The sequence below is a fragment of the Vigna umbellata genome, chromosome 9, assembly GCF_029865625.1.
Source record: "Vigna umbellata cultivar VRB3 chromosome 9, Vumbellata_1.0, whole genome shotgun sequence".
In the NCBI taxonomy this organism is placed as follows: Eukaryota; Viridiplantae; Streptophyta; class Magnoliopsida; order Fabales; family Fabaceae; genus Vigna; species Vigna umbellata.
In genome coordinates this window covers 33,058,282-33,082,354 of record NC_142173.1, presented here as the reverse complement: position 1 = coordinate 33,082,354, position 24,073 = coordinate 33,058,282, and the positions used below count along the sequence as shown (strand labels likewise).

The following is a 24,073-nucleotide window of genomic DNA, read 5'->3' as shown; positions in this document are numbered from 1 at the left end:
ATTCAGCCATTCTTCGGCATTTGTATGTATTCTAGATGGATTCGGATTGGTGACACCCTTTGTCGTCATTTGCCTGAGCGTGTGCTGAGACAATTTGGGTTTGAGCAAGACATTCCATGATCACCGACTACGGTTCCAGATGCAGATGTAGTGGCCATTGATCATGTTTGGTTGCACTTCAGAGCTCACATTGTGAGTAATGTCAGACATGCAACATCCCCTTCTGACTGTGTCGATGGGTACATTCAGTGATTCAGGAGGGTTTCACATCCTTATATTATTGTTGCTGCAGATGACGCGCGACCGGCTGTTGCGCCTAGACAGCGCCCCGATGTTCCATAAGAGGTACGACCCCATCGTAGATCGTCTCCACCTTCACCATCTGGCGCCCTGGTATGTTATTTTTCATTGCTTATACTATTAAATTTTGATCACCTTGTTTATTTAATTGTTTGATATAATTATAATGCAGGCTAGATTTAGGCGAATGACGAGAATGTTACAGTCCTTGATATCGTGTCGTCATGTGACCGAGGGTACTGTTGCACATCAGGTGTCAGTGGACCTGCTTCAAATTGCTAATGAGGTCCCGACTAGGAGAGGGCAGAGGCATGTGCGTGGTAGACGGTCGACATCTAATTGATAGGACTTTGTATTTCATTTTTTCATTATGTATTACAGGACTTTATATTTCCTTTTTCTCATTATGTATTATTTGACATCATATTTTCTTTGTATTTATAATAGACATTTATAATTTCTTATAATTTCAATGTTTTCATTTTGAGTTACATGTTCTTTTATATTGGTTATATAGATGATCAAATATTTATATGTTTAAGTGGAAAAAAATAAGAACTTAATTAACAACAACTAATATAAATATCACGAATACTGATAATATAAATATCTTCATACATAAATAAATACTACATAAAATATCACGAATAATAATAATATAAATATCACGAATACTGACAATAAGTACTTAAATAACAAAATATAATAGTGTATTTTTACAAATCTTCATACATAATATAAATATCACGAATCACCTAAGTCAACATAAGATGTTGTTATGTCCATCAACTATTCAAATGCGTGCATCCTACTAGTATAAATAGATGACCACGCTCGTGCCTCAGGATAACAGTGGGTTGAGGACATGATATTCACCATGGGCAACGGACAACCTTCTTGTAGCTTAACCTGCATTATACAAATTACAATAATTAATTGAGTGATAAGTAATTTTAAAAGGAAATCATAAAAAAATGCACTTACCTGCACAAAATGACATCCATGAACATGTCCTATACAAATTAAGCGATGTTGAGTTATATAAGAAGGTGGTGTGGAACGTAGTGGGAAGATAGTATAATTTTGAGAGTATGACAAACACACTAGGATGACGTTATATCGGTTAGCAATTGCATAACCAATGTCTGGTAATGTCATCCACTTGTTCATGTTAGCCTGTTATGAATAAAAGAAGTTGTTAGAAAAAAAACAAATGTAATAAATAAACTACATAAAACGGGAAACACTTACCGCCGACAGTGATTGCACCAACAAAGAGTTCCTCAGTTCTTCTAGTCTATCATAGCCTCCTACTAGGCTTGCATATTCATCACGCCATGCACTGAGTTCTTTGTACAACTTATTCCTGATAACGGGCCATGAATCTTCTCTGAGTCCCAACAACGCAGCAATGCATCTATACCCACAGTGACCATCAGCCACAACATCAACAACGTCCACAATGAAGGGGTGAGTAGTAGAATGAAACTGGTCTATCATTGGAATTCTCCTTTTCTTCATTGCTTTTGGCTTTGATTGTAATTTACTTCTCACAGATGAAGATTCTATGGTTGAATGAAAGGCGTCAACATACTCAAAATATGATGGATCCCGCATAGTAGACCTTTCACTTCGTTTAACTTTACTTTTTTGTGCACCCTTTGTCTTGACTTTATGTAATGGAGGGACCATTGATGTCAATGTAGGACAAACAATCTCAAGTAACTTCTGCTTGATGGTGACTTTACCGCCAATGTCAACCTCATTGAATCGTTCTTCTACTTGTTTCAACTTATCTTTAATGGATAACTGAGGCTCAATTTCATTTAATTCAACATTTGAGAAATGCAATCTTCGCCACATGATATGAAATTCACCTATAGGGATCATCCTACGATCATATCGTGCTAATTCACATGCACATGGGACACCAAATGTACGTCTCAATACGCATCCACACTTTGAGGAGTCCAATCCTATCTGCTGCACTATTTTCAATTCCTTAGCAATGAGATCTAATGCATATCGAGACACACGCCTAATAAGTTCTCTATATCTGTAGCCTTTAAAATGGTCACTCGTGAGCAACAAACTACTTTCAAATGACGCCTTAATCTTGTTGTGTTGTAGGATAATGACGTTATGAATATTATCCCAACAAGAACACAAATCACCCATATTATTGCCCAGAACTTTCTTCAGGCTCCAATGAGCAGATTCAGCCCTGAAACAAAAAAAAAACCTTCAACAAGTGCAAGTAAATATTTATCTACAAAACAAATAAATAAAATAACATTACAACATACCTATTTGTGGTTGTGTTCCCTAAATGCATTACTTTGTTCGTCCAGAACTTTACAAAGTATGTGTTGTATGGAATAATCCAAGTCTGATTCACATATTCAAAGAACAAAGGCCATGAACTGCTTGTGTATTGAAAACCATTCACATACTCAGCAAACAAGCTTTCATAAGCACAATCCATCACATTTTCCCATGCATCCATCAACACTTCCCAAACCTCAGTAGAATGAACTAACATTTTGCATTTAGCTTTAACATTTTTAAGGATGTGGAACCGACATAACATCTGATATGACTCAGGGAATACATTTGCAATGGCATTCATCAAATCCAAGTCTCGGTCAGTGACAATGAATTTAGGACCACCCTCAGATGTTAAAAATAAACCTTTCAGCTTTTCCAAAGCCCATGCGAAATTACTCTGCCTTTCAGTAGACAAGAAAGCAAATGCTGCTGAGAAGGTTAACCCTGTAGACGTCATACCCACAATCTCAAGCAACGGAAGTCTATATCTATTTGTTTTATATGTGGAATCCGTCATAAATACAACATTAAATGAGTTTAACAATTTGACCGCATCAGGATGTGTCCAAAACAAGTCAGTAACAACCTCTAAATCATCAGCACACCTACTCCAGTGAATGTACTTATCCCGATCCAACAACATCATAAGTTGGTGTAGTTCAGTTCTGGACCCTCTTAATGATCGTTTATACGCATGCCTTGCGTTGTAGATTTGTTTAATCGTTGTGACATTTCGATCATTATTTTGTTTGAGTGTTAATAAAATATTTGTAGGTGTAACTTTACTCTTTGTAATATCAACCAGTAATGACTTCTCACTCGTATTTAACCTGCCAGCATAAGGGTGACCAACTAAAGTTTCAGCCAACTCATGGTTGTGATGTCCACACATCACCTTCAACACCCATCCGACCCCATCTGAACATGGTTTACCCTTTAATCTAAACGGACATTCACATTTACGAGTGTCATATACACTAGCCACTACACCAACTTTGTATTTCCTATATTTTCCCCCTCTTTCACATCCAAGTATGACGAACGTTTTTCTTCCCTGTACACCAGTAGCTATGTCAGATCTTACTATTACCACAACAAATCCTAAATCATAAGCCATCCCTCTTACCCATTGAATTAAGTGCTCCCGTGAACGAAATATTTCATTTGTTGTAAATTTATTTGTTAAATCTCTCTCTACAACTTTGCCAATTGATGAAGACAAATCAGATTTCAAACTACAACCAATTTGAGAATCCATATGAAAATATTCATCCATTTTAAATAATAATCACCTACAAAATTATAATGAGCCTTATTAACATAATTAATAATTAATCAAACAAATATAAAAATATTAATATAATTAAATTATATATTTGATATAAACAAAGTAATAAATAATTTTTTATATAATTATAAAATTGTTAAAGAATTAAAGATACAATTCATATATAAAAAATATATATTTTACAAAATTATTACGTTTAAAAACTAATTATATATAACATCCAAAGTTAAAAATTTAAATATAAAGTAATATAAATATACATTATTAAAATACATTAAAAATATATTCAAAAATAATAAATCAAAATATTTAAATTAAATTATTAAAATATCTAATAAAATAATAAAACAAAACTTAAAATAAAAACGAAACCTTTAACGGATGACATCCTTCAACGGATGTCAACATCCGTTTAAGGTGAAACAGATGTCGACATCCGTTTTACCTTAAACGGATGTTGACATCCGTTGAAGGATGTCATCCGTTAAAGGTTTTGTTTTTATTTTAGGGTTTTAATTTAAGGTTTATCGGAGTACCTGGAGGAAGCACCACACACGCAATGCACCACTTCACGCAATGCACCACTCCACGTACTGCACTACGAGATCAACACTATACCAAGAGGAAGATTGCTTGATAATTCTTCTCACCACCACGAATCTTGAACCTTTGCAACTTATAATATCTCACACCAGAGAGAAGAATAAGTATAATGTTAAAATGCTACATAGGTTATTAGTGAAATAGGCTATGAATGAATAAAATTAAAAAATAATAACCCTAAAAATAAAATTTTACTGAGAGGCAAAATAGTAAAGGGGAAGTGGAAGGAGAAAGGTGTGGTGGTGGAGGGAGCAACACCCTCCTAGTAATAACCAAGTCTTTGTACCAAAAATCAAAACTTAAAAGATAAAAAAACAAAAACAATTCCCACATAAATTTGTTCGTAAATAAAGCTTCCAACTTTACTAAAGTAAATTAAGTCCATCCAAACCCTATGGCCATGGAGTGTACAAAGAATTATATACAGGTTATAATTGTATAACCGTAATGACATGAAAACTTAATTAATTGATTGAAGTTATAAAGAAGTATAATTGTAATCACATGAAACCTATATGACAATCCATTAATCACATAAGAAAAAAAAACTAACAAAAATATTATATAGGAGATAGTGAAATATAAATATTTGATATTTGAGAAACCAAAAAGACTTAAATACTTTTTAGGGAGTTAGTGCAATATAAAAAATTTGATATTTGAGAAACCCAAAACACAAATACTTTTTAGGAAAAAAACTAATAAATGAGTATATTATTAGAGCGACCGAGGATAGCATAGACGGTATAATGTTGTGAAGTAAAGTCCAAATTAAGAATTTTAAAATAAAAAAGATCAAAATGAAATAGTAGAAAGAAAGCACAAATTTTTAGCCTTTAAAAAGTTAATACTTATGTATTATAATTTAAAAAATAAAAATAAACGAGAAAGAGACATCTTCTTTTGTTGTCGTGTATAGTAAGGGACTATTGTTAATGTTGAAGAATCAGGAAATAGAAGGAAAAGACGAAGAGAGGGAGGGAGGAACACGAATTCATTCGTTCTCTCTTTCTCAATTACAACCTATTAACCCATTTATTCTTCACCTTTTCCAACCCTAACAGTCAATTTCCTTCACCCTATCCATGGCTTCCTCGGAGATCGAGGTGGTATCATCATCATCGTCGGTCTCCAAACCCAACGACCAGCCTCTTATCCTCGACGTCTTCACCGCCTCTGCTCACGGCGATTTCAACAAACTGAGAACCTTCGTCGAACAACACGGTGCCTCCGTCTCGGTTCCCGATGTTAGTGGCTATTACGCTCTTCAATGGGCCTCGCTTAACAACTTTCATGACATTGCGCACTATCTCATTCAGGTTCATTCGATATTATTCCCCTTATTTTATTTGAATGGAAAATTGGGCGTTTCATTTTTACTTTTTGAATTTAAGTTGGTTTCAGCTTCATTGCAGCAAGTTTCGATTTTTCTTCTTAGAGTGGTTATGTGTCGTTCAAGAAATTAATAGTTTTCAGAACGCTCAGTGAAGTTAGTTTATGAAGTGATTTCAGTTGAGCGTGTTTTAAATTGAACTGTACTTGTTATGAAGCATGGAGCGGATGTGAATGCTAAAGACAGCATGCAACAAACAGCATTGCATTGGGCAGCAGTTCGTGGTTCAACTGCGGCTGCTGATGTGCTTGTGGAGAATGGTGCTCAGATTGGAGCTGCTGACATAAATGGATACCGGGTATTGTCTTCCCTTGGTTGTGTGTACTCTTGCATAGTTGTCAATATTTGTATCAATGAATAGTTTCAGCAGAATTTACATGTTTTCAGTAATCTGGGAGGCGTGGATTGGGTATTTTAACATTTTAAATTATTGCATCCAAATTCATCTTCTAATTTGAATTATTGACCTTTTTTCAACTCTCGGTCTCTGTATTCTAATGTTAACTTTCCATATCCAAATCTAAAGGGCTGAATAGCAACTCTATAAAGAATTTTATACTTTATTATTTCATATTCAATTTCTAAGTATCAGTATTTCACCCAATTAACTGATTGAAGTTATAATTTTTTTTTTTAAAACATAAGCTTTGGTGTTTTAGTTATTAAACAATATATATTTAGGTAAAAAAAAGAAAGCCGAGTTTAGCCTATGAAATTGTGACTTATATTTTGCCAATAAGAATAAAATCAATTATTAAAAAGTTACTTTTAATGATTACTAAAAGCTATCTATATTTTAATTATCGTCTAATAATTGGTGTCCATAAACTCTATTGGTAGACCGGTACATAATAGGTAAGCCCATGGGTTACTGTGTGAGATTGATTGGCACCTCTTCCTGTATAAGGAAAACCCTGGACTTATTCTGCCTACTACCTGTTTAAATGTTTCTACTGTTGCACTATTTTCATAATTAAATGGTTTCTGCAGGCAGTTCATGTTGCTGCACAATATGGTCAGACATCTTTCTTAAATCACATTGTAGTAAAGTACCATGCCGATTTTGATGTGCCTGATAATGATGGAAGGAGTCCTCTTCACTGGTACGCCTCGAAGCTTTTGATTGCTATGTACAATGAAGAAACCGTATTTTGACAATGACTTGGTTGTCAATGTCATGGTCCAAAATTTGCATCTTTCTTTTTCTTTTAATGCACTCATAAAATTGGTTAAAATCTACATAATGCAGATTATGCTTTGGGATAAACTGTATATTTTCCTGTAAACTAATTATTTTTATGGAGTATTTTGACCTATGAAATGTTTCCTTGCACTTTGAAGAGTTTTGAAGTACCTTAGGTATGTAATATGTTGTGTCCAATTTGTTGAAGCTCACCCTAAATGATTTGATTTTTTCTAATAATTATGGTTGCATATTCAGCAAATCCATAGAAGAAGTTGAGTTTTTTCCTTCGTTTTTTTTACTTCTTAATTCTCTTGTCCAGGGCCGCATATAAGGGATTTGCTGACACAATAAGATTGCTTCTATTTAGAGATGCATGCCAAGGAAGACAAGATAAAGATGGTATGGCTAGTCAGCACTTAATTTCGTAACAATTTTTATAAGTTCTCCAATTATGTATTCCTTATACCATGGGGTATCTCGTCCCTCTAGTTTTAAGTATGGTAAAAAACAGTTCAACATAGACTCTCATACTAAGCATAAACATACTTGAAGTCATTCTATAATATGCTGTGATGAGCCATCACTTAGGTGGGCCTGCATGTTATATGTGATTATGTTTTTGGTAATGAGTACTAAACAAGTTTGCTTGATTCATGAATAATACTATATTTGATTGAAAGAGCTTTAATTATTATTATTATTATGTATTACTATGCATACAATGTACACAATGATTTCATGGTCTTGATTTTACTGTTTCATTGGGTTTGGATGCTGGACTAGTCTATTTGAAATCTAAGAGGCTTGAGACCTGCCTATAGTTTCAAGACTTTGTTTGGGGTATATATTTTAGTTTTTTTGTTGATATCTTAGACTTTGTTTGACATTTGACAAATAAGTCATAGAAGTTGACTACTATTTTTCATTATTACAATAGATTAAATCTGTTTGGTAATACTTTCTAAACAGGTTGATTTTTTCATTTTGTTATAGTTGTGTTGATATTTTTTCTTTTTCGTGATGATACTCAATAAAACTGGTTTTAGGCTGTACACCGTTGCACTGGGCTGCAATAAGAGGACATGCAGAGGCATGCGCTGTGCTTGTACATGCAGGTACAAAGGAAGAATTGATGGTGAAGGACAATGCTGGACACACCCCTGTACAACTTGCATATGATAAAGGTCATCGACATGTCGCTCCTTTCCTTGTACGTAACATTATATTAATGAGGCTGTTGGTTGTGCAACATGTTACTAACATTCTTGACGGGACTTGTAGTAATTAATAAGCATTTTCAAATTTAGTTTTGCGAGGTGCTTGAAAGTGCTGCAATTAACAGTTTTATTTTAAAATTAATTAGGGGAAAACTAGATAGCATGTTCAATACCATTTCATTAGCCAACTGTTCCAAATTCTTAAGCTGTTGTGTCAAAATACTGGAATAGCTTTTTGTAGTTAATTAACAAACCTGTTTTATGTTTTTGTAAACTCAAGTGACACCATTAATTCTTCAGAATATTTTCTCTGTGTTTTCTAAAACATGGATAAGCAATCAAAGGAAAAAAGAAGAGGTTATTTTACATGAAGGTAACATCCAAAATTTTACAAAGAATGTGATAATTGTTTAAACTTGAATAACAATCTCTAATATTTATGGTAATATTGAATTGCTTTCCAATTAAGTATTGTTGAGACATTTGTTTTTGTTAAAAGCTCACCTACTAATTATTAGATATTAGGTGGTTTTAATATTTAGGGTGTCTTTGTTAGAGTTTATTTATAATTTATTTGGATTTATCTTTTAATAAGTGCTTGCATAAGTATTTGAGAGGACTTATTCTTAGAATTTGGGCTTTGGATTAATTCTACAAAGCTGGTAAGCCGAGGACATCCTAGCCTATGAAGGACTAATAGAGGCTATATTTTAGTCGATGTAGATTTTGGGATGACACCCCCACATGCCTGAGACTAGACATCCAGAGCATGGACAAATATGGGTTACCCAATGACAATACCCCTGCATGTGTAGGAACAGACATCTAGAGGATGTACAAATTTTACTATTTGGACTTTGGGGCCTGTCTCAAGTATACAGAATTGGATTGTAAGTGAAGACGGCTTAAACCTTCTAAGTAAGGATTATATTGTCATATATCTATTCAAAATCTAAATAGCTGTGAAAATAGATTATGATACGCTGATACAACTTATTTTAATATGCATTCTAGGACACCTTATGAAAACAATATATCCAAATTTCCTCTTAATATACACATGAGTGCTTATACAACTAATTCAATGAGCATTAAGTCAAATCACTATACCGATCAGGGTACTAGTTATTTTTTAATATTCAGGTTCTTTTGAATCTTAAAAAGGGAATGTTTTGTAAGTTATATTGAAAGTATGCATTTAGTAGTCTTATAGACTTGTAAGTCATGTAGAAGTAATGGTAATGTTAATGCACAATCCTGTGTATGATTTCTGCTGCTTCTCCTATTCCATGCTTGAGTCCAAGCAGGATAAAGTCACAATTCACTTATGAAATCATGTAATCCTATGTGCCACACATCCTTCTGTTTGCCTAATTGTTGCTTATATTGTTCACAAGTACGATTGCAATTTTCAATGTGCAATCATGGATCGTTGATCTCCAGCAAGTTAGAAGCTGGGCCAAAACACCCATTTTGAAAACCCTAAAATCAGTTCATTTCAGTTTTGTTTCACATCCATTTCCTTTCCGACCTGCCCTTGTTGTTGGCAGGCTTCTTCTCCTTCAGTTGGTGTTTTGGAGCTTCACCCTGCACTGCTATTGCTCCTATGCCCTAGGCCACTGCTGATTGGGCCTCTGTTTGCAAACTTTGTTTTGCAAACTAAGTTGTATAAAGTGAGACTTTGCCACTGCTTCTCATGCTTCTCTGATTTGTTTCTCCCTATGCTGGTTTTTGAATCAAATTGCTTTTTCTGTTCATCTGTCCTCTTATCTCTTCTCTGATTTACCTTTTTTGGAATGGAGATAACTGTATTTATTTTGTTACAAATGGGCCTAAGCATATCATATATAATTATAATTATTCTTGGAATCAGACTATGACATTCAAAATGGTTATATTTATATTATATAATTATTCTCTTTCGAATGATCCCAAGTGTTTCTCTTTATCTTTTATTATTAATTATCATCATATTATATTATAGTTATTGCTGAATGTATATTACTGCGGTTACTGTTGGAGATTCCATATCGACTTATCAAATTATAGGGTATAAGTAGGTTGAGATAGTTTTAAAGTCCACTTTCTAAGATGCTATTAGAACCTATTCTACTTCATTGGGCCATTATTGGAAAATCCATAAATATCTATTCCCATGCTTGAGATGTCGATCGAGTGTGTGTTAGAATTCTACATTAACTAAAGATATGATCAAATTATAGTATAGGTGGATACAAATTTCACCTTACAAATCGGTTTTGTGAAGTTGAGTTAAGTTTAAAATTCACTTTATATGAATATGAATTTTACATTTAAGTTTGTTTAATGTTGTAATTTAGAAGAGGTTATTGTTTTTATATTTGTTGTTTCTTTATGCATATATGGTACATATGTATATAATTAACGTAAGATCTTACCATCTTGGTTACATGTTTTCATCCCCATCCCCATCCCAAGTTGTATCTTAAGTTAACAACATTGCTGTCTAGTAGGATAAGATTGGGATCATCCAGAAAACTGATAAACATGTGGGATCGGCCCTCCCCAGCTAATTTGGGCCGGAAGTTCCATGTTGGACTTTTGCAACCTGGTTTAGAAAAAAGGTTTTTGTTGCTTTTCCCCCTTTTTGAGTTGCAGACCCACAACTTTGCGAGTTGAGCCTAGATGAGGAAAAGCCCAATTTGGTTTTTCTTTAAGCTCCCAAATCTCTTTTCTCTTCATGTGACAGCATTTATCTCTCATTTATGTCAACATTTGAAGTTTTGAACCCCTCTCTCTGCATTCTCAATTTTGTTGACTTCTATATTTTTTTGTTCCTTTTTCTTTTGGTTGTAAGTTGTATGATTCCTTTTTCTTTTTTCTTATTTAATACTTTTGTATACACTTGACTGACAGAGCATTTAACCATAGTGGCACTTTGAGTTTCTTTACACATCTGAAGTTAGTTTTGTGAACGATAGGAGTATGTTTTATATATTTGAAATCGACAAAATAATTTGAGAGCAACTACGCTCTTACCTTAAACCGTCAAATTTTACTTCTTAAAAGTGCATCTGCACCGGTGACTTGTTGCACTTTATTTATGCAGTTATACATTTATTGGCTTTATAACTGATTAGTGTTACACTTTTGCAGTCAAATCAACAACGGGCTCATAGCAACAACTGGAAAGGGAAACTTTGCCGTGGGGTGGTGACAGATATTGGTTATGCTCCCATCTTATTGTGTATTATGATCTTTCTCCTGATCCTCTTCATCAACTCAGTTATCGCTGGTACTCAACTTGTACACCAATTTGCAACATCCACACATTTGCACTCATTAATTGTTACTTGAGCTTTTTGTGATGACTCAACTTCAATGAATCTTTTCCACTAATGCCAGCTCCTAACCTTGGAAAGATTACTGCTACTGCTGGACTTTGGGCATGGACAGCACTTTCCCTAGAAGCTGCTGCCCTGATTATGTTTTATAGGTGTAGTAGGTAGGTAATCTTGTTTTCATGTATTCTTTCTGTTTGGGTTTTTGATATGGTGATATAAACACATGTACTTTCTTTGTATTTGTGTCATGTTGTATGCCTTCTACTGTGACTTTAGGACCAAAAATTGACCAATAAAATTCTATAGGAACTCAGCTGAGACTTTAGGACCAAAAATTGACCAGTGTTTCATTTTCTTGTGTTCAAGTCATGTTGAAAGCAGTCGCTGAAGAAGAATTGTAGAATAACCATTTCTGTTTGTCAGTCTGCTTATTACAATTTACCAAGAAATCACAGATAGCACTGGACCAGACAAACTGTAAGAAAAAAAATATGAATTTATTGATTGGAACCCTCCTGAAATCCTTGTAAAGATCAATCTGATTCTTGTATGATGTAGAATGAACAGACAGTAGATACCTTATAGACCTGAAACATTCTCCTCCAATGAATTCCAAAAATACTTGATATCCCCACCTCTACTGGTTTCCCTCACTCCTTTCTATAACAATCGTCCCTCTAGTGGTAACTAAATGTGGTAAATGTTTTGTTACATTGAGTAATGCCTTTAAGGCATTGATTCCCCATGATGTTCAACAAAGTCCTCTTACTATAGACCTTATTCATTTGAGGTTTTCTATCATATAATTGATTACTTTTATTTGAACTCTTATTTTTCTGTCTGGTTATTGATTTGTGGCTTGCATCATTTAGTGATTTTTAGGGTGACTATTTGACATCTGATGACATAGCAAAGTACTCAGTGATGAGCAATGAGTGCTGTAGGAATATAAACATGTTTACTTCCAATAGTTGAACCCAAAGCCAAACAACCAAGAAAGACAACAAACAACAAAACAGTTACATAAATACAAACGCAACATATAGTCCAACAATATCATGCACGGAGTCAGGGGTACTTGGCTTGAAGATGGTGAGGAGGGTGCGATAGCTAGGAGGGTATGATGACGAGGAAAAGAATGTGATGAAATAGAAGAGGAGGACTGGGTGCTATGTTGTGAGGAAGGAGTGGGTGGGGAAGAAGAAAGAGGTGTGGTGTGCTCTTGCAATGTGAGGAAGATGAAAAATAATAGTTTAGGGTTTTCTTTTCCTAAAAGCAGCACGGCACATACCTACAACAAGCAACTTAAAATAGAAGTAAAATTATTATGACATGTGCCAAGCGATTAGTGGGCCAACCCAACCTTGGCCTGTATGGGCTATCAGGTCAAACGAGCTAGACAATGCTTTTGTCTGTTTAGGCCACCTTTTTTGAAGCCTAACCTTGCCTTTTTTGAATTGTTTAGTTTAATCGAAGTATCCGAGTTAATGGGAGACAGAAGAGAGGGGAAACAAAGCCATTAATATGCAAACCTTTACGATTTGCAATAAAAATGTGGTCTGGGCCATCAAATTGACTTAATTGATGTAAACTTTTAGGCTCACTAGTAACATGGAAATATGCACCTGTGATAGGTTTCTTGTTAAAGAATTCCTATCTCTCACTCAACAACTCTCGGAAACAGTACAGAAAGTATGTATAACCTCTGATATTATTGACTTTCAAGAAAGAATGCAAGAATAGGAAGAATAAAGGAAGCTTAACCTTCCCCAACAAGGATAACCAAATCCTGTTTTAGAAACTACTAACAGTCCAAAATCCCCTCTCCCTTATTCCCCTTAACTATTTATACAACAATAAGTGTTCCCCTTTTCTAACTGTCAGACAGTTAGGCCAGCTAATGCAACTAACTACTCACATATTCTTCTTTCTCCTAACATACACCCTCATCATCCTATCATTAGCCCCCCCCCCCTCCATCCATAACCTTGTCCTCAAGGTTAAATTCTGGAAACTGTTCCTGGATTGTGGTTTGATCTTCCCAAGTTGCTCCTTCTTTTCCCCCTGTCTGCCATTCTACCAGAACTTGGTGACATACTTCATCTTCTTTTTGAATTTGCCTACGCTCCAAAATTCTTGCTGGCCAAAAAGCAGGATCGTCAGCTTGCAACTCCTCTGGCAACATCTTTTCAATCCCATGGTCCCCCACCGCTTTCTTTAACTGCGCCACATGAAACACTGAATGAATCCTGGCAGATTCAGGTAACTCCAATCGAAAAGCTACACTCCCCACCTGCTGTAACACTTTGTAGGGCCCAAAATAACGTGCCGAGAGTTTTGGGTGTAGTCTAGTTGGCATTGAAGATTGACGGTGTGGTGTAATCTTCAAGTACACCCAATCTCCTACTTTTATATCTATCTCCCTCCTCTTCTTATCTGCTTGCTGCTTCATTAATTCCTGAGCCCGATTCAAGTGATACTTTAACTGTTTGAGGGCTTCATCTCTTGTCATCAAATCCTGTGCCACTGCCTCCACTGGTGTTTCCCTCGGAATGAACCTGCTAAATGAGGGAGGTGCTCTCCCATATACAACTTCAAACGGCGTGCATCTTGCTGCTCCTTGATAGCTCGTGTTATACCAAAACTCAGCCCAAGGAAGCATAGCATACCAGCTCTTTGGTTGTTCAGAGCAAAAGCACTGCAAATATCTTTCAACAATGCGGTTAACCACCTCAGTTTGCCCATCTGTCTCTGGATGATACGCTGTGCTCATTTTGAGCTGTGTTCCCTGCATCTTGAATAATTCCTTCCAGAAAATACTCAAAAATAAGGGATCTCTATCACTCACCATAGAAACCGGAATCCCATGTAGCCTGATGATCTCTTTGGTGAACACATCAGCTACGGTTTTAGCAGAATATGGGTGTTTTAATGCCAAAAAATGCGCGTATTTACTCAACCTGTCCACCACTACCATAATGGCATCAAACCCCTGGGATTTAGGTAACCTTACTATGAAATCCAAGCTGATTTCCTCCCAAACAGCTTGCGGAATGGGTAGGGGTTGCAACAGCCCTTGAGGATTTGCTGCCAAGTACTTATGCTGCTGGCATACTGCACAACTCGCCACAAATTCAGTGATTGTCTTCTTCATCCCCACCCAATACAAAGATTGGGCTATCCTCCTATATGTACGGTAGACTCCCGAGTGCCCCCCAGTTTTGGTTACATGGAATTCATCAAGTAACTTTGGTATCCAAACTGAACTGGACGATATCACCATCCAGCCTTTGTAATGCAATCTTTCATTTTCTAAAGTGTAAGCTCCATGAGAGTTTGAATCCTGTTTCAGATCAGCAATCACTTTCTGCAATGTCACGTCCTCCTCTACCTCTCGCAGGATGTCGTTAAAATCCTGCCAAAAGGGCCTGGAAATGAGCTGTAATTCTCTTTCTTCCCTCTCTCCTTCATCTTTCCTCGAGAGGGCATCAGCAGCCCTATTGGTACTTCCCTTTTTATATACGATCTCAAAGTCATATCCCATTAATTTTGCCAACCAGTTTTGCTGACTTTGAGTGGTAATTCTCTGTTCCATCAAGTATTTCAAACTGCGCTGGTCAGTGTGCACGGTAAATTTCCTTCCCACCAAGTAAGGTCTCCAGTGCTGAATGGCCAAAACGAGAGCCATTAATTCTTTCTCATAAATTGACTTACTTAGAGAAGCCGTAGACAAAGCCTTGCTAAAAAAAGCTATCGGTCTCTTATTCTGGGTCAACACAGCTCCCACCCCACCTCCAGAGGCATCACACTCGATGTGAAACTCTTGTTCGAAGTTTGGCAAAGCTAACACGGGAGATGAGGTTATCGCAGCCTTCAACGTATCCATCGCTTGTTTTGCTTGCTCGGACCAGTCAAACTTACCCTTCTTCAATAGCTCCGTCAACGGTCTGGCCAATTTTCCATATCCAGCCACGAATCTTCTATAATAACCCGTTAACCCCAAGAAACCCCTTAATGCCTTCAAGCTCCTCGGCTCTCCCCATTCCACCACGGCTTTCGTCTTATCACCGTCCATCTCCACCCCCTGTTCTGAGATTTGATGGCCTAAATATTGGATCCTCCTTCTTCCAAACTCACATTTCTTTTGGTTGGCCACCCATCCATTCTCCTCTAGCACCCGTAGCACTCCGTCTAAATGCACCAAGTGGTCTTCCCATGTGGAACTGTAAACAAGGATATCATAAAAAAAAACTAACACCCATTTCCTAAGATACTTCCGCAATAGCTCATTCATCGTACTCTGGAACGTAGCAGGGGCATTGGTGAGCCCAAATGGCATAACAAGGAACTCGAAATGGCTGAGGTGAGTGCGGAAAGCAGTCTTGGGCACATCTCCTTCCTCCATTCTAATCTGGTGATATCCAGATTTTAAATCAATTTTCGAAAAGTAACGTGCACCGGTCAGCTCATCTAGCAATTCTTCTATCACGGGGATAGGAAACTTATCGGGGATAGTTGCTTTATTTAGGGCCCGGTAATCTACACAGAACCTCCAACTCCCATCCTTCTTCTTCACCAAGATTATCGGACTAGAGAATGGGCTCGTGCTTGGACGAATGATGCCTGCCTTCAACATATCTTCCACCTGCTTCTCAATCTCCCCCTTCATGAGGTGAGGGTAGCGATATGGCCTCACATTTATGGGGTCTATTCCCTCTTTTAGTTGGATGCGGTGTTCTCTGTTTCGGTTTGGAGGCAGCCCCTGAAATTCACGAAAAACGGAATAGTGCGCCTATAGCACCGCCTGTAATTGTTTTTCTGCTCTTCCGTCACATCACTATCCCACTCACTGCAGTTTTCCTCCTCCACTTTGCACAGATTCCAAACCACAGCCCCTGAGTTAGCTTCCACTAGTTTAAGCAAGCTCCTGGCATTCACCACCTGTCTCAATAATGATGGATCACCCCTTATACATATCTTCTTGTCCCCCACTTTGTAAACCATAGTCATTTTTCCCCAATTGGTGCTTACTTCTCCTAGTTTGGCCAGCCATGCAACTCCCAAAATTACATCTACACCCCCCAGCTCAAAGACGTAAAAATCTTCCTCCACATCGACTTCCTCCAGCTTCACCGTCACCTTCTCACACCGGCCCCGCGTCATTCTCCGATGGCCATCACCCAAACTCACGCAGTACGCCGGGGTGTCCGTCACCTTCAATGCTAATTCCTCCGTCAGCTTCCGGCCTATGTAGTTGTGACTGGCGCCGCTGTCTATCATCACCACCACCCTCTTTTCTCCGATCATCCCTGTCAATTTTAGCGTTCTGGCCGACGTTAGCCCTTCCGCAGAACAGGCCGATAACTCCAAGAGCTTCTCTCCTTGGGTTTCGGGTTCTTCTCCCCCTTCCTCCTCTTCGTCTTCCGCTAACAATAATACCCTCAAACTCTTCTCATCACAACGATGGCCAGGCGCGAATGGGCCACCGCACCGGAAGCAACGACCCTCCTTGTTTCTCTTGAGAAACTCCGGATATGGTAGTGTTGGAAGTCCCACATCGACTAGAGATAAGGCCAAATTAAAGTATATAAGTGGGTGCAGACCTCACCTTACAAGCCGGTTTTGTGGGGATGAGTTAGGCCTCAAGTCCACTTCTAACATGGTATCAGAGCTATGGTTAGAGCCTATCCTAGCATTATTGGTTGTTTGTTGGACATATTGTTCCACCCATTATCGGGCCGCTATTGGACCACCCATTAATGTCTAATCTCACGCTCGAGATGTATATACCTCGGCGTGAGGGGGGGGGGGGGGTGTTGGAAGTCCCACATCGACTAGAGATAAGGCCAAATTAAAGTATATAAGTGGGTGCAGACCTCACCTTACATGCCGGTTTTGTGGGGATGAGTTAGGCCTCAAGTCCACTTCTAACAGGTAGGTTTCTCACCATTCTTCCATGGTTATCGTTCCCACCCGCAATATTCGGCCTCGTATTCGCGTTCGCGATACTCCCATCTCTTCTCGCATTTCCCGCCGTCTCCACTCGGCCTCTTTGGTTTGCCGGATTACGAATCGGGTCTGTTCGTATCACTCCTCCCGATGATCGCGCCCCTACAGGGTTCATTCTGAACCCACTCGCAAAACCCCCTTGCGCTCTCACCATCGCATCCTCCACGTCCCGAGCGACCCTCATGGCCTCCATTAAATCCCGCGGGTTCTGGATTCGAACCTGCCCCTTTATTTCCTCCCACAGTCCGGCGAGGAAATATCCGAGTACTTGCTCCTCCGGAATGCCCCTCGTCTGTCCAGTCAATACCTAAAAGGTGCGCACAAATTCCTCCACCGTGCCCTCCTGTCTCAACGACGCCAACCTCTCAAACACCGTTCCTCTAAATCCCCCACCGAACCGGTTGATCATCACGGCCTTCAAACCGTCCCAGGAGCGATTTCTTGCTTTCTCTTTCCAGAACGTAAACCAGTACGCTGCACTTCCCTCCATACTCACATACGCGATTTCCACTTTGTTTTCATCGCTCATCACCTTCTGAATGTCGAAAAACCTTTCCGCTCTGTTGAGCCAACTCAAAGGCTCGTTTCCATCGAATGTCGGCAATTCAATCCTTTTCCGCCACAACTTTTGTTCCTCGCCTTTGTTTCCATTCCCTCCATTCTCATTTTCCCCCACGACTCGGTGTCTGTTGTCGTTCACCGAACTGTCATCAGAACTCCCCTCCGGTGGATTAACGCTCGTACCCAAGACCCTCATAATTTGCTGCAAGTCTCGTCGTACAGCTGCTGACTCAGCCTTCATTCCCTCCATCGTGATCTCAATTGCCTCCAGTCTCGCATCGGTATCGTTCTCCATCTTCGTTCACTTCTCGCAAAATTGGGATCCGGCAGGTCGGACCAAATTGATAAGTTTCTTGTTAAAGAATTCCTATCTCTCACTCAACAACTCTCGGAAACAGTACAAAAAGTATGTATAACCTCTGATATTATTGACTTTCAAGAAAGAATGCAAGAATAGGAAGAACAAAGGAAGCTTAACCTTCCCCAACAAGGATAACCAAATCCTGTTTTAGAAACTACTAACAGTCCAAAATCCCCTCCCCCTTATTCCCCTTAACTATTTATACAACAATAAGTGTTCCCCTTTTCTAACTGTCAGACAGTTAGGCCAGCTAATGCAACTAACTACTCACATACTCTTCTTTCTCCTAACATACACCCTCATCATCCTATCAACCTGAGTTAGGGATTCATGTAGAGTAAGTGGCACCTTGTGAAGAATCCTTAGGAAGCATAACACTAGGAGTAGTTGAGTTGGCATTAGTATCTCAATTTGGGTTCTTGATAATTTCCATTAGTTCTATAAAAGCAAATATTGGAAATGTGACGATACTTGAAGCAAATTTCATTTTGGAAGTTCACAAAAATGTCTTGTACAACCTCTTCCAGAACCATCATGGCAGCCACCATTACTGCCACCTCGATCTCCATATCCACCATGACTACCACCATCGCGAGCATATCCACCATTAGAGCCACCACATTGTCCAACAACATCACCTGAATTGGATGAGTTAGAGAGTTCATAACCTTGATTGTAGTTGACAAAGGAAGAGAACTATTTTTTCGGAACCTATTGGAATTCACGCTCAACTCAACTTCAACAGCTGGAGGTGTCTTGAACTGGCTTTCAATAACTTAAATTACTAGTGCATAATCTTGCACTAGTCCTTCCATAATCACATCAACATGTTTTTCGTTTGGCACTAATTTCCTACACTAGTGAGCTCGTTAACAATGTTCTTGAATTGAGACAAGAACGCACACATTGTTTTCCTACTAGAGAGGTAACACGAAGATGAATGAGAAGTTGACAAGCACACACCTTTGTGAGCATGTGATGCTACTCATGTATTTTATTCTATACTTGATACGAGTGAATTGAGCCAATGACTTGAGAGGACCGATTTTGACAATGTTGACTGAAGCCAGGTTAGCAACATGAGAAGAATTGATGGAAATTAAGAGTCAGTATGGAAAAAAATGAACATGAGAATATGGAAATTCTATTGAATGCAAAATCGCTAAATGTTCATTGATAGTATAAATTCTTTTATAACTTTGACCGGGTCTGAATTTCGGAAATGCTTCTACAGTTTTGTTGTCATATATTGTGTTATTTTTTTTAGCTTGTATTTGCTGTCCATATTCATGATACCAAAATATATGTTTGCTATATATGTATTATTAAACACGATAACGTGTCCTGACTACTGAATTCTCAAAAAAGAAAATAATATTTTGGAGTTCAATTCTAAAATTTCATTCAACACTACTTTATTTAATGTTACTTCAATCTTATGCAGCAAAGATCCTGGTTATATAAAACGGCTGGGAGACTTGGGTACTCAAAGTGATACTGAGGTATGCAGTCCATTTGTAGCTTTTGTTTCATTCAATATTGCTTTTGAGTGATGATTGTTTTGAGGAAAAGACTTGTACCTGCAAAACAGATTGTATAAATGGAAACTATCATTTCATGGGTCCTCCTTTTTTATTAATGGCATCGTGGTAGTAAGTGGGGAACATAAACATATGCGTATTGCTATTGCTATTATACTACATTTATTGTAACTTTGGTATCATGTGTTTCATAGAAATTACTTGGTTTTATTTCAGCAGACAATGTACGTGTCACTTGAATTGTGTTGCATGTGAGGGAACACACTCGACTTCATGCAACTTCCTTAGATTTCACTAGAGCACTGGCTAGAAAAATATGATTATATGTTTAATATGAATCATGCCTTACTTTAATATAGGCTCATTTACTTTTCTTTATGTTGTAAAATCTTAGTTTTATGTTTTATATTTTGCAGGATCCTTTATTGAATATTGATCTGAATAGTTCCTCTGTTTGGACAGGAAATTGGTCTCAACTTTGCCCTACCTGCAAGGTTTACATGATATTCTTTGTAGTATATTTTTTCTTTGTAGCATTTAAAGTGTCTAATTTTGACATTTCACATGCATTTATGTTTTACTTTATTATATTCTCAGAATAAGTTATCACTTATCAGGGTTTCTCAAATTGTATCATCAGATAATAAGACCTGTACGATCTAAGCATTGCCCTACTTGTAAGCGATGTGTGGAACAGTTCGACCACCATTGTCCATGGATATCTAACTGTGTTGGAAAGGTAGGGGGGTTTTGTGCTATCTGAATTGTTACCCACGAAATCAAAAGTGCATTTTTATGATGAATTTCTTTTATTTTCAGTTATAAACACAATATATGGCAATGTGATAAATCAAAAAAATTCTTTCATTCATCAATACATTTGATTTGGAAATAAGATGTCCTTCTTGACTTTCTGGTCAAATCAAGAGCTGTTTTTCTTCTTTTCCTCAGTCTATATTCTTCAAGCTTTATTTTCATACTTGGTATGGATCTTGCAGAGGAACAAAAGGGATTTCTTTATTTTAATCTGTCTGGGAACTTTGACTTCTTCCGTTTCTGGTGCCGTTGCAGTTCAAAGTATGTCTTGAAGAACTCTTATGCACTATTCTACATACTTAAAACTGCATAATTTATATTTTCACTTGAAATATATAACAACCTTGTTTTCTATGTCAGGAATTTGGACATCTACACCAACATTACTGGCAGGAGAAACATGGATCCATTATATGTTAGTACAACATCCAGGTTTAGTTGTGTTTTTAGTGATGGACGCAGTTGTTTTCATTGCGGCTACAACATTAACAATAACGCAGACTTCCATGGTGATTGCTTATTCCCTCTCCGCAAATAATAATTTAGATCTGTATGTGCAAATATATTAGGGAAAATTACTGGGAAGAATTATTTATAAATATATATTAATAAACATCTTCCAAGAAGGCAAAATAACCTCCTTTTGTTAGAATGACAATACTTTCTGATCAAACCTGGTAATAATAGGAAAAACCTCCACAGGCTCAATTCTCCCAGAAACGACTATATTTCTCTGCCTCAGCTTCTTTGATTATTTATTTATTGCCAGCATGCCTTGCTTCTGTTAGACTAGGGCAGAGAGAAACATTGAGCTGAAGCAGTCTGTTTTTGACATAGCATGGGGGCTTTGTTTATATTGAGAAAAAGGAATCAATATAATAAATAGAGGAGATTTGATATCCTCTAATATTATATATATGATACAGGAATAAATAAAAAAGTTCCTAATAATACATATATAATCTATATATTTCTGATTATATAGGATCATCTCCTTAGTTCTATTATTATAACACTCCTCAATCTAGAGCATAAGGATATACGCTAATGGTATTTTTTCTTATTAGTTTTCATCATTCCTTCAGTTGAGCAACTAATCTCAACTTATCTCTAATATTCAGCTTCTTACTTTCTGTACTCTAACACCTTTAAGATAACTGGAAAGTTTTTCGTGTTTATATATTGTAATGCAGATTGCTCGAAATGTGACCACAAATGAACTAGCAAATTCTTCCCGCTATGATTATCTTCGTGGACCTGATGGGCGATTCAGAAACCCATATAACCATGGTTGTTGGAAGAATTGTGCTGACTTCCTTTCTCTGGGATATACAAATGATGATGAAATTGCCTGGCCTCGATTACAGCAGGTGGCAACTTGAACGTTCTCCCATGCCGTGTCTATGCATCCTTTGTTATATTGTCACATAGTTTTAATTCGTAGATATGTAGATGATAGTAATTTTCGGCTAGGGTGTTCATTCACTGACACATGTACATTTTATTAGAGAGCACAAAGAAATAAAACATTTTTTTTTTCATTTGGGGTATCAGAAGATAACATTACATGATACCCTCAAGTGACAGTTGTACTATTGTTTGGTGGGATATCCACTACTTTAGAGGGAAGTGCATTTAAAGGACTGAAACAAATGTCTTTTAACTAATACTATGCTTTGGCATGGATGAAAAATTGGTTGGTGTAAGATGTGGAAATGGCACTGAATTTTGACAGTGCTGGTCTTGAGCATTGGAACAACACTATTTAGCCTTTCCTTTGACAGTGGGATTTATTTTAATGGTAGGCGATGGGGACTTATCTTCTGATAAGGTTTTTCGTCCCTTGTCTCTGCTATGACCAAATTCTCCCTTGGTGATTCATATACGTGAGTGTGTGTGTGTGTGTTTATATATATATAATGTATGTATGTATGATGACATCATAGTGCTTTTCAAACAAAGCATGTATTAGATGTACCTATTTTTGTGCTAATAACGGACACTTTGGTTTAATTTATTGGTATGAAAACGACAGAACGGAAAAGCTATTCATATTCTTAGGAAATTTCTCAAATGTGGTTGAATGAAAACAACAAAGGCAAACCACTAATTTATTGATGTCAGACAAAAGTGTTAGTAAAGAGTTGTTTAAGAAATTATATTATTTTTCTATGTTTTACTTCTGAAAAATATAAGAATTCAATTAAACAATTACCTTATAGAAAATTATAATAATTTCTATGATGTACCCAAATAACCAAAATTAGGCTCACATCTGTTTTAGGGTACTTTAAATTTAGGTTGAGCTACATTTGTTTTTTATCTTTCAGGTGTGAAGGATTGTCTATCTTGCTTACATTAATATAAAATAGTATTTTAACACCTCCAACTGTACATGGTAAATATATTTTTTATATGCTATCGTTAAATTTTGTAAATTAAAACTATTGACTCAATTCACATTTTATCACTAAATTATCATTAGTCTTACGAATTTTGTTGTTCAAGTGTTTTTCTTCATATATCGTCATTACGTTCTTCAATTTTTGCACATTTTACCATTATAGATTTTTTTATACATTTAACCAATGTATAAATAACAAAATGACCGTTTGTTTTATAAGAATCGGTAATATATTGAAGTCATATTTTAGAAAAACGTTAACATTTTGTTCACAATTAACATTTTGATAAAATGTGCGAAATCTAAAAAAAAAAATTGTAAATGTGAGAAAGTAAGACTTATATTGTAAAATTTGTAAATTGATTATAGTGGAGAAAAAAATGTGAAATTAAGTCTAAATTATTTCATTGTGATTATTAATGAATCAAATTAATATAAAATAACATTTAATTCAATTTAAATTAAAATATAATAGTATAATTATAAAGTACTTTGTAGCATAAAGGATAAGATGTATTTTTAAATAAAAGTAGCACGATTACAATTGTCACAACCTAAAATATCCAATCTTATCGAACAAGTAAACATTAACACAGGATAATATTTGTCTTCCACTTGTATTAATGATCATACAATCAATTGAAAGTGAGGGTGTTGGACTTTTGAACAATAAACAATATACTAAATTCATTTGGGGTCATTTGATGCGAGTGATAAATTGACCAATTTGTATTTAATGACAT

The 24,073-nt window shown here is 36.7% G+C and overlaps 3 protein-coding genes across 3 annotated transcripts; 1 reads left to right on the top strand and 2 right to left on the bottom strand.

Moving 5' to 3' along the window:
- Positions 1-1,089: 1,089 nt before the first annotated feature.
- On the bottom strand, positions 1,090-3,745 carry LOC148193293 (uncharacterized). Its single transcript, XM_088099396.1, has 4 exons — positions 2,607-3,745; positions 1,552-2,524; positions 1,285-1,476; positions 1,090-1,209 (listed from the first exon to the last, which is right to left on the bottom strand). Exons 1-4 carry the CDS (start codon positions 3,743-3,745, stop codon positions 1,090-1,092), a joined length of 2,424 nt encoding a protein of 807 aa, XP_087955522.1.
- A 1,719-nt stretch (positions 3,746-5,464) lies between these two features.
- LOC148193291 (putative protein S-acyltransferase 23) lies at positions 5,465-22,779 on the top strand. The gene is made up of 13 exons (XM_088098420.1): positions 5,465-5,838; positions 6,070-6,210; positions 6,903-7,015; positions 7,418-7,497; positions 8,145-8,308; positions 11,451-11,589; positions 11,700-11,799; positions 20,014-20,071; positions 20,527-20,604; positions 20,751-20,849; positions 21,109-21,187; positions 21,287-21,435; positions 22,120-22,779. The coding sequence occupies exons 1-13, from the start codon at positions 5,605-5,607 to the stop codon at positions 22,306-22,308; spliced, it is 1,623 nt and encodes a 540-aa protein (XP_087954546.1). The 5' UTR covers positions 5,465-5,604; the 3' UTR covers positions 22,309-22,779.
- Positions 17,939-19,985, bottom strand: LOC148193292 (uncharacterized). The gene has a single exon (XM_088098421.1). The coding sequence runs from the start codon at positions 18,501-18,503 to the stop codon at positions 17,955-17,957; it is 549 nt and encodes a 182-aa protein (XP_087954547.1). The 5' UTR covers positions 18,504-19,985; the 3' UTR covers positions 17,939-17,954.
- Positions 22,780-24,073: the final 1,294 nt, after the last annotated feature.

What these genes read in the sequence shown, in the direction of transcription:
- LOC148193293 (XM_088099396.1), bottom strand. Translation starts at nt 3,745, where the DNA reads ATGGCTTATGATTTAGGATTTGTTGTGGTAATAGTAAGATCTGACATA. An exon ending in GGGAACACAACCACAAATAG is followed by an intron (nt 2,525 to 2,606) that starts GTATGTTGTAAT and finishes TTTTTGTTTCAG; the next exon opens with GGCTGAATCTGCTCATTGGA. An exon ending in ATGGATGTCATTTTGTGCAG is followed by an intron (nt 1,210 to 1,284) that starts GTAAGTGCATTT and finishes TGTATAATGCAG; the next exon opens with GTTAAGCTACAAGAAGGTTG.
- LOC148193291 (XM_088098420.1), top strand. Translation starts at nt 5,605, where the DNA reads ATGGCTTCCTCGGAGATCGAGGTGGTATCATCATCATCGTCGGTCTCC. An exon ending in AGGAAGACAAGATAAAGATG is followed by an intron (nt 7,498 to 8,144) that starts GTATGGCTAGTC and finishes AACTGGTTTTAG; the next exon opens with GCTGTACACCGTTGCACTGG. An exon ending in AACTTTGCCCTACCTGCAAG is followed by an intron (nt 20,605 to 20,750) that starts GTTTACATGATA and finishes TTGTATCATCAG; the next exon opens with ATAATAAGACCTGTACGATC.
- LOC148193292 (XM_088098421.1), bottom strand. Translation starts at nt 18,503, where the DNA reads ATGGAGAACGATACCGATGCGAGACTGGAGGCAATTGAGATCACGATG.